Source organism: Cervus elaphus, chromosome 20, assembly GCF_910594005.1.
Source record: "Cervus elaphus chromosome 20, mCerEla1.1, whole genome shotgun sequence".
Taxonomy (NCBI): domain Eukaryota; kingdom Metazoa; phylum Chordata; class Mammalia; order Artiodactyla; family Cervidae; genus Cervus; species Cervus elaphus.
Window position 1 is genome coordinate 37,281,730 of NC_057834.1, and position 10,036 is coordinate 37,291,765.

At 57.8% G+C, this 10,036-nt stretch overlaps 1 protein-coding gene across 1 annotated transcript; it reads left to right on the plus strand.

Annotated features, from left to right (window-relative positions):
* Positions 1-4,407: 4,407 nt before the first annotated feature.
* Positions 4,408-9,710, plus strand: CRABP2 (cellular retinoic acid binding protein 2). The gene is made up of 4 exons (XM_043876430.1): positions 4,408-4,614; positions 8,513-8,691; positions 8,906-9,022; positions 9,489-9,710. The coding sequence occupies exons 1-4, from the start codon at positions 4,545-4,547 to the stop codon at positions 9,537-9,539; spliced, it is 417 nt and encodes a 138-aa protein (XP_043732365.1). The 5' UTR covers positions 4,408-4,544; the 3' UTR covers positions 9,540-9,710.
* Positions 9,711-10,036: the final 326 nt, after the last annotated feature.

A 10,036-nucleotide genomic window follows, 5' to 3' on the forward strand; every position in this document is an offset into this window, starting at 1 on the left:
CGATCTCCCGACACGTCTTCCGCCAGTGCATCCCCACCTCCTCCTTCCCCCCTCCATTGCTCAGCCTGCCCGGCTCATGCACCCAGCCCAGCCCTGAGGAGAGCGTTGGCAGCTGGAGCTGGGAACCAGGTAGCAGAGCCAAAAACAACAGAGGAGCCGCCTGGCTGCCCGGGTGCCTGCAGATTCCCCTGGCCTCACTGTGATCCCTCCTGTCACAGGCAGCCCCCTCCTCCCATGCTGTGCTTCTGACCCCACCCGCCTCCCCCTTTGCCAGGGCCCCAGGGCTGGCTCCAGAGGCCGCTGTCATACCCTTCCTTTGAGTCTGGCTGCCCCTTCCCCCATCATTCAGATTCTCTGACCACACCTTCCCTAGTTCCCAAGATTTCTCTCCTGTGCCCAGATGTTCCTGGGAATGAGTTGCCTCCTTTCTACTCTCTGACTCCCAGCTTACACTTTAGCTTGCTGGAAGCTCTTTTTTTGGTCTTGCATCTATCCTGTTGCAATGGCAATTTCATTTGGGGAGGACCAGAGCCGGGTCTTAGCAGATTTGAAAAAAGGCTGGATCCTTAAGCCCAGGGAGACACACGAATAGAACATTTCCTTCAATATCAAGGATTAGAGCAGACTTAGAGGCAGGATGCTTAAGTCTATGCTCGGTGCTGCATGGAATCCTGAGGGCTCAGGGAGGCCAGGAGATACAGTGGTCCTGCCCAGAGGAACACCCAGCTCCTCTCTCCTACTCTTCCCCTTCCCACCCTCTATAGAATTCCTGCTTCCTTTGCGGCCCCTACCCTGAATGGCAGAGACCCAGGTGTCCAGCCCCACCTGGGTTTAATTTCTACATGACTCTCCGCCAACAAACTCTCTGATCCAGCAGATGCAATAACACTGCGCAGGGTGAGGCCCTTCTACAAGTGCTGCATTTGGCTGGAGAATCTCCCCATCCCTGTTGGGGGTGAGGGTGAGGGGTTCACAACACTCCCACTCTTTCCATCGCTCTCCCCCACTCAGCCTCAAGGGATGATGGAGAGAGGTGGGGCAGCTTCCTCTTCCCAAGCCCCCAGACCCTTCAATTGTGCACCCATCTACATCCACTCACACCCACACTCTTGCAACCATTCAGGAGCCTGCCCATCTGCATTCCTTCTGCAAAACTAGCCACTTTCCACATAGCCACACTGCCATGAGGACAAAGCTCCAGAATGTGTCTTTTCTAACTCTAGCTTGTCTGTTTCTTCCTCACCCCTATCCTGCCTCTGCTCCCCCACCTTGTCTCACCAATCTGGCCCCCACCCGCCGCACACTTGAGTCTCCAAATTCCTGGGGGAGCCCCAAGAGAGGCATGACCCAGGCTCTTAGAAAGGGGAACACATTGCCCCAGGCAGATCTGCAGCAGATTTGGTCATAATTAAAAGGCCAGCGACACTAGGAAATTCCTTCTACTTATGGATCCCCGGCGGGAAATTAAAGCCAGTTGTTTGTGACTGAGTGACTGATGCTGGCTAAGCTCCTCCCCATCACCTGGTTCCAGGGCTCTAGCCACTACCCCTTGCCCCTAGGTTCCCCCAGCTTCCTCTGTTAGCCCCCTTTCCCAGTCCCCCAGCCCTCTCATCCCACTGCTCCCCGACCTCATGCCCCCCAACCCCCTTCCCCTGCATTTTTTCCTAAGTACCCCTTACACATGTGCCTCCATGCTCCTACGGTAATAGGGCTGCCGGAGGCTGAAACCTCTAGCCTGACTGCTTAGCACCATGCTCTGGACCCTCTGCCCAAACTCTCTCAGCCAGGGTTGGGGTGCAGGGGCTGGAGCTCAGGCCAAGAGCTGCCAAACCACAAACACTCACATCTGGAAAAAATTCTCCTCCCAGCCCAACTTCCCTTTGTCTTACTTCTGTCTCTTTGGTAATTCTGGCTGCCTGGCCAGTGGCGGGGATGGGGGTGGGGGTGGGGGGAGTGAGGAAGTGAAGGGAGGGGAGTGGGCCCAGGCTGGCCTGCCTCCACCCCAGGGAGCCCCCACCTCCAGCCCCTCTGTTTCCCTCAGCCAGACCACATCCCTCCTCTGTGCTCCTGTAGCTCCAGGCCCCCCTCATCCTGGTGACCATCTTTTGGGTGAGGTTTCTACATCCTTAGTCACAAGCTTGAGGAGAGGGTCAGCCCTGGCCCTTCTTTTTTTGCTGTAGGAGAGATACCTACTGAGGAGGAGACTGGCTAGGGGCTCAAGAAGGTTGGAGCGGAGACAGACAGGCGGCCTGGATGGAAGAGGCAGGGGGCAGTGAGAGGGAAGGAGAGGCAGCAGGAGTCTGGTGTCTGCCCTGTTCCCTCCCCCAGCCTCTCCTCATCCCTTTGGCTGGGAGCCTGATTTCACTGTCAAAGTCTAATCCGCCTCCCTTTACCTACAGCGAAGCTGCAGCCGGTTGATGGGGGAGGAGCAGTGCCTCAACCCCAGGTCCTAAGCACCCCGCAGGGACCACCCCTTCCCTCCATCTCTGCTTTTGTCTCTCCATCTTCCCAGAGCCCTTCCACCCGCTGCCCCCTCACTTGCAGAAGACCAGGCCAACCCCCACCCCGCTCCCTGCAATTAAACTCTCCTACACAAAACCTGGCACCCTAAAACCAGGCTGAAGCCTCCAGCTCCTTTTTCAGAATTGACATTTTATTGGTTATTGGGGGAGGGGGGGGCGTCAAAAAGCCCTTTCTACAGTCTAATCTCCATCCTTCCGGTGCCAGAGTCACCCTAGTTGCATTATTTTCCCTACACACCCATTATTCAGAGGTTTCCCTCTTTACAGCACAGAGGCTGGACCTCCAGTGTGTTTGTTCTCCAGCCCCTTTCTGCTGGCTCTCCTCCTCCGGGGTCCTCCCCAACTAAGGCCCCTAACCTCCCAGACTGTTCCAGGGCTCTAAAGGAAAGGGCCCAGAATCTCGCAGAGCTGGTCCTCCGCTCCACCCTTGGCCACGCTGGCAGGGTGGGGCCAGGGCAGGAACCCAGGGCTGGGACCAGATGTGGGGATTTTTCTCCCCGCCTCGGAAGAAGCTGGAAGGACAGCTCCGGGTGGGTGGCGGGGCTGGGGGTGCGTTAAGGGCATCGGGACCACGTGCACCGGTTCGCCGGGGGCAGCGGGGCCGCAGCGTCCCTCCACGCGGAACCGCCCCCTGGCTCAGCTCGTTCAGGAGTGCCGTATTCCCCACGCCCGACCCCGCTCCTCTGCGGTCGGCGGTCTGCGGCCTCCTGGCCTGTCTCCGAAGCTCCTGCCTGACTTCATTTTTGTTTGTCTCCTGGCCCCCTCCCTCAGGGTCTCGCCCACTCCCACTTGGGTCTCCGCGAGCAGCCGTGCCCTGCCCCCCTCCTTTGATCTCCCACTTCAAAGCCGCTCGCCGAGGGGCTGCCGCTCCTTCCGCCGTTTTACGGCTCAGGATGGTGACACCTGAGACCCTGCTCCTCCCCTTCCCCGGGCACCCAGCCCCCGCTCCCCCCCCACCCGGAGGTGGCAGCTCGGCGCGCCTGGGGCTCAGAGCCTCTGTCCCCGCCTCCCCTCCCTGCCGCGCACTGCGATCCCCTCGGGGGTCTGGGGAGCGGAGCGACAGAGAAAGCGCCTTAATAAAGAGCTCGTGTCAAGTGATTGGCTGTGACCTCTGCCCTCCCCAGCCTCGCGCTCAAGGCTCCTGTTTAACCCTTCGACGCCCGCCCAATTCTTTAAGAGGACTGAGTCTCCCTGCGCCAACTTTCAGCCCACGGGTCACCACTGGAGCCCGAAACCCGGGTGGGGAGTCTCGGGCGGGGGGCGGGGGTGAACCCCTCCCAGCGCCTTCGAGTTGTTCCAGCAGGGGGCGCCGTTGCCTCACTTAGGTGCCTGGTCCCTGCACCCCAGGACTCCCTAGCCTCTCTCGAGTTTGGAGCGGTCACCCTGGATCCAGCTCCAGCTTCAGCGGAGCGGAGCTCGGCCGCCCCAGCTCCGACTCGCGAGGAGTGGTTTGCCAGCTGGTGGTGTCGCCGGGTGTCCGGCGCCGAGGAGCAGAGTGCACAGTGCAAGGTTGAGGAGGGATGGGGAACAGGCGAGATGCGACCCTGCCCCTCGGACTGCAGACGTGAGACCCCAGCCTCTGTGCCCGGGACCCGGCGCCCTCTCGATTGAGAGCCCAGTCCTAGGGCTCGCCCTCCGTCCGCCTCCTCATCCACCCACGGGCGCGGGAGCCAGCAATCTCGGGCCCCCTCGGCGAATTTTGGACCCGAGCATGGGTCTAGATCCAGAGGCCGTAGTGGGGGTGGGGGTGGGACGGTAATGAAGGGACGGGGCTCAAGGCCCCCACAGGTGGGGAGGGGGGCGGGACGGGAGGCGGGGCCACCTCGTTCTTGGGCAAGGGCGGGTCCGCGAAGGGTATAAAAGCTGTCCGCGCGGGAGCCCAGGCCAGCTTTAGGGTTGTCCTCGGACGTACCCCGTTTCCTGAGTCCCGCAAGGCGGCGGAGACATCTCTTTTGACTAAAAGACTCAGCGTCCAGTGCTCCAGTGGAAAGATCTAAGGGGCCCGCCACTAGCGCCGCCACCATGCCCAACTTCTCTGGTAACTGGAAGATCATCCGATCGGAGAACTTCGAGGATTTGCTCAAAGTTCTGGGTAAGGAGATTTTTGATCGCCGGGGAGGGGAGAGGGCGTGCCGAGGCATCGGAGGTGGGTATGAGAAAGAAAGGGAAGCTGGAACCAGGGCGTGGGAAGCTGAGCGCCTACATTCCCAAGAATAGGGGCCAGACGCCTGGGTCCTGGGGCGCTGGGCCCGAATACCTAAATCCTTCTTTCTCCGGCGGGGCGCCCACCAGTGCCAGCTGCTGCAGTGACTCAGCCTCTGAATCAAGTAGAAACCAGAAGCACGAGGTCGGTATCTCTTGGGGTGAGGCAAGGGGGTTCTCCGCTGTTCAGAAGCTGCACACACTGCGTCCAGCCTGAGAGCCTGGGTCTCTACCCAACCGAACCCCCCGGAGGCAATCCTGCCTCCTTCCCCTGTGCCCCCTGCAGGTAACCCCATCTCCGCGGGCAGATTCCTTACCTCTTTGCCGCGGGTTCTGCCCACTAGGTGATCCCTCACAGCAGGGCCCCTAGATTCCCTTTTCTTAGCCTTTGAGAACTTTTCCACTGTGCTCCCCCCACCCTCCATCTGTGAGACAAATACTTTCCTACAGCGAGCGACTAGAGTCCTAAAATCGTTCTGGATAATTATCACTTTCTTAGATTTCAACAAATGGCTTGTGTGAAACCCCAGCCACCCCCTCCTTTTCGGAAAATCCGAGTTCTCCTCTCCCTCCCTCCCTGGAGAGCCGGGCTGCAGCCCAGCCGGTTGAAGGTGGAAGAAGTTGAACCTACTCAGACTGCCTGTCCCAACTCCTGGGTGCCCTTCGGTGTCTGGGGAGTTGGGGGGTGGGGTGGGGCAGAGAAAGCCTGGACTGGCTGGGGAGAGGGTTTTGAAGAGAGATGGAGATTAGTTAAGAATTCAGCCACTCGGAAGCCACCTGGAAACCCTGGAGCCCTCCATTTCGGCCTGAACAGAGAGACTCTGGCTGGACTGGGCAGAGGGCACCCTGCGTGGGGTGAAGAAATAAGTTAGGAATGAGGAAAGGTCTGGAATGCTGTGAGGAAAGCAAGGATTTCCACACCCTACCTTACTGTTAGTTTTTCTTGCAATCTGACCACAGTATTTCTCAGAGTTCTGTCAGCCTTTCTTGCTCTACCCTTGTTGAAAGGAAAGGAGAAAAGTTTTCCCTTCGGAAAGCCTGGAGGCCATTCCCTCCCCCATCATCTCTGGATGCTGGCCCCTCTCCCTAGTGAACGAGGCAGTGACCTAGCGCACCCCCAGGCCCCAGCTGGAGGATTAGATCCTAAGCCCAACCCTGCTGTCTGTCTGTCTTCAGTCTGTTTGTCCTCTCTGTGGGGTCTCTCAGAGCCACGTGCCCTCCTCAGGGCTTGCTGAGGGGACAGACCGAAAACAGACCCGTTAGACAAACACAGTCCTGAGTCAGCCAAGGTCAGCTGAGCCTGGCCCCAGCGCCACAGGCACCAGAGGCGACGGGAGGGGTGTCCCCTCTGAACCGAGCCTTGCTTCCGCAGGAACCTCAGTCCCTTCCTACTCCTCTTTGTCCTATTCAGGGGTCTCTCTCCTGGGGAGGGATGCTCAGGTATTTGGAGGATACCCGTCCCTTCCCTTATGGCTCAGCTGGTAAAGAATCTGCCTGCAATGCAGGAGACCCCGGTTTAATTCCTGGGTCAGGAAGATCCTCTGGAGAAGGGATAGGCTGCCCACTCCGGTGTTCTTGGGCTTCCCTTGTGGCTCAGCTGGTAAAGAATCCTGCAATTCAGGAGACCTGGGTTTGATCCCTGGGTTGTGAAGATCCCCTGAAGAAGGGGAAGGCTACCCACTCCAGTATTCTGGCCTGGAAAATTGCATGGACTGTAGAGTCCATGGGGTCACAAAGAGTCTGAGACGACTTTCACGGCTAACTCACTTCACTTCTTTGTCCCATCCAGTATGATGGTCATGGCACGTAGCTTCCCAGGTGGCGCTAGCGGTAAAGAACCCGACTGTCAATGCAAGAGGTGTAAAAGATGCAGGTTCGATCCCTGGGTTGGGAGGATCCCCTGGAGGAGGGCATGGCAACCCACTCCAGTGTTCTTACCTAGAGAATCTTGTGGACAGAGGAGCCTGCGGGTGATGATCCATAGGGTCACAAAGAGTTGGACACGATTTAACACACATGCACAGCACATAGCGAGCAGCTCCTGTTTCTGTAACGGGAAAGATAATTGTTAGATAGCAGGATGGACTTCCCAGGTAGCACCAGAGAGTGAAGCAGTCTGTTTGTTCAAGGATTTGGAGCAGGATGTGTCTCTTTTACCAGGTCAATTTGTCTTAGGAACCTCAGTCATTGCTTCCTGGTCCCAAGAGATCAGCAACCAGGAAGTGGGTCCCTGGGCTCCTGAGGGACAGGCCTTCCTCTTACTCCCTTCTGCCTGCAGTAGAGTGGGTCTGTGCTGGTGCCAAGGGGAAACGGAATGTGTTTCTCTAGGGATCCAGGTCTAGAGGAGAGCCGGGGGTCTGGCCTGCATCAGGGGAATCCCAGGCCACTCACCTGGCCCAGCCCAGTTTGGCCCCTCATCCTCACCCACTGTTTCCCGGAATGGTTCTGCTCCAGTTCAGGGCCGGAGGCCAGGCCAGGTGAAGCAGTGCACGGCTTGGACCTGGGCCCCGACTAGAGGTGCCTCCCAGCCTGCTTGACTTCCTGGCAGAGGGCTGCTCTCTCTGGCTACCCCATTCCTTTTAAATAGCTAGGGAGCGGAGAGAAGGAGTCCAGTCTGGGAAAGGACAGGGGGACAGGCACAGGGACTGTGAACCCACAGAAGCTGAATGAGAAGAGCTGGGCCCTGCAGTAGGGTGGGTGATCCTGGAGTCGGGGCACATCACGGGAGGGGAGGCGAGTGTCCCTCTCTGTCCCTTGAGAGGAGAGGGACGTAGATGTCTCCCAGGAGGGCAGGCGAACAGCAATCTGATGCATGGAACTTTGAGCCCCAACTCTGGCTTTTTATTTGCCTTCCTTTAATCAGTAAAAACAACAATAAGAGTAGCTACTGTTTGAAAACTTAAAGATGTGCCTGGTACTGTGTGTGCTCCGGCCTAAACACACATCGTCCCATTTGCTAGGCTCTTGAAGGAACTATTGTCTCCATTTTACAATTGAGAAATCTAAGGCTCAGAGAGATTAAGCCATTAGCCCAGGGTCACCCAGCCTGAAAGGGAGGGTGAGCCAGGTGGAAATCATGGCCTAATGGATCTTATTTCACAGCCTGTGGCTTCCCCAGGCTATAGACCATTCTGTAGGGGGACACAGCTGCCACACCCCTTCCCCTGTTGAGAATCCCTGTTCCTTCTCATCCTGGGAGGGACAGAGACTCAGCAAATCAAGGCCACCAGACAGGGGAGGTGAGTAGGCAAAGAGCGAAGTGGCCCCTACTTCAGGACATGAGTAGTGAGGGCTGGCTGAGGAGGGTCTGCCCTGCACATGGGTGGGGGTGCAGACACAGTGACTCTGATGAGCCCACCCCAGCTGATGGTCTCAAGCAAGGTGAACAGAGGACCAAAAGTGATGTGAATGGAGCCAAGGGGAGCTGTAGCAGGATGAAGGGACCGGAGAGAACTGAGTGCAAAGCTGAGACTTGGGGATCCCAATCCAGGGCTGCTGACTCATCCAGGCTAGAAGCAGAACTCCCAGGGGAGGGCGCTGCCTCTCTGCCCCTCCTCCCTGACCCCCCAGGCCATCAGGGCTGCACCACCTGCCCTCCTTTCAAGACGCTTTTTGGAAGGCAGCTATGCTCACCACTATACCACCAACGTTGCATTCAAGACGCTTTTTGGACACCCAGGAAGCCTCCCTCTCGTCCCATTCGACTCACAGTTCAGCCTGCTCCTGCTGTCCCCTGGGGAGGGTATGAGGCAGGTGCCTGGAGCGTCCATCCTCTCCCCTCCCTACAGGGGTGAATGTGATGCTGAGGAAGATCGCAGTGGCTGCAGCGTCCAAGCCAGCAGTGGAGATCAAACAGGAGGGGGACACTTTCTACATCAAGACCTCTACCACCGTGCGTACCACGGAGATCAACTTCAAGATCGGAGAGGAGTTTGAAGAGCAGACTGTGGATGGGAGACCCTGTAAGGTGCGTGCAGGGGTGGGGTCCCTCAGGGTCATGGGATCCATCGCCTGGTGTCTCACCATGACATTTTCCAATCTTTTCCTCGAGTCTTTCCTCCAGTTCCAGTGGGGAGAGCCCCTAGGTAGTGTTGGTGGGTAGAAAGGTGGCGCTTCCTTTGTCCCTCTCACGGCCTTGTCCCAGCTGCGGGCCCAACTCACCTGGCCACCCTCTCGTGCAGAGCCTGGTGAAATGGGAGAGTGAGAACAAAATGGTCTGCGAGCAGAGGCTGTTGAAGGGAGAGGGTCCCAAGACCTCCTGGACCAGAGAACTGACCAACGATGGAGAGCTGATCCTGGTGAGGCTTTTTCCTGCTTTTCTCCTAGCTCAGACAGAGCAAGCCCAGTGCTACCTTCAGAGATTTTCCAGGTCATTCCACAGTACAGGAAATTTAAGAACAACGGTGGCTGGTCTCTCTGTCTCCTGATGGAGCTGCTGGGGCAGAACTAGGCTGTCTCTGTCCCATGCAGTACCCTCGTGCAAATGCAAAAGGGTGTCCCTTCCGTGTGGAGCAAAGGACTTGCTCTGAAAGGCCCCAGCAGTTCTCTGGGGGGATCTTCCTGGCTTGGGGAAGGGAGACGTAGAATGGACCCTGGGCCTCTATTGTCCTCCATCACATGATGCCCAGGCATTTTGTGAACCATCCTGAGCCAAGAAGTAGGTTTGGACCTGGCGGCCAAGCAGAGTACTTCCACGCAGCCCTCCTGCTCCCAAGCACAGGAACCAGGGGCCTCCCAGACTAACAGTGACTCCTCTCCTTTCAGACCATGACGGCGGATGACATTGTGTGCACCAGGGTCTATGTCCGGGAGTAAGCGGCTGTGGCCCGAGAACCGCCAGAGCCACCGCCGGTCCTTGCTCCCTGCGTCCTGCCCCTCCCCCACCCCTTCCTCTAGGCTAGCTCTCCCCTCACCCCAGTCACTTCTGGGGGTTCTGGGTTGCCTTCTGCAGGGGCTCTCCTTTTATTGACCCCTCCTCTCCTCCCATATATCAACACGATGGATGGAGCCCAGATCACCGATTCCAGGATCACTCCCCCACCCCCCGCCCCAGTCCTAGCCCCGAACCAGCTCATAGCACCATCTCTCTCCTTTTCTGCAAGGGGACCCGAGGGCCTAAGTAGGAGAGACCGGCCCTCTGTCTTCCACTCTTTGTCCCTGTAGCCCATACAGTGTAGAATATTTATTGGTTAATTTTATTAAAATGTTTTAGGAAATAAAACCTGTCTCTGGCTCATTGGGAAGGGGCTGGGTAAGTCACCTGAGTCCAGCTTGGCCTTTGAGAGGCAGTGTGAGACAGTCCGATGTTTCAG

What these genes read in the sequence shown, in the direction of transcription:
- CRABP2 (XM_043876430.1), top strand. Translation starts at nt 4,545, where the DNA reads ATGCCCAACTTCTCTGGTAACTGGAAGATCATCCGATCGGAGAACTTC. An exon ending in GGATTTGCTCAAAGTTCTGG is followed by an intron (nt 4,615 to 8,512) that starts GTAAGGAGATTT and finishes CCCTCCCTACAG; the next exon opens with GGGTGAATGTGATGCTGAGG. An exon ending in ACGATGGAGAGCTGATCCTG is followed by an intron (nt 9,023 to 9,488) that starts GTGAGGCTTTTT and finishes CTCTCCTTTCAG; the next exon opens with ACCATGACGGCGGATGACAT.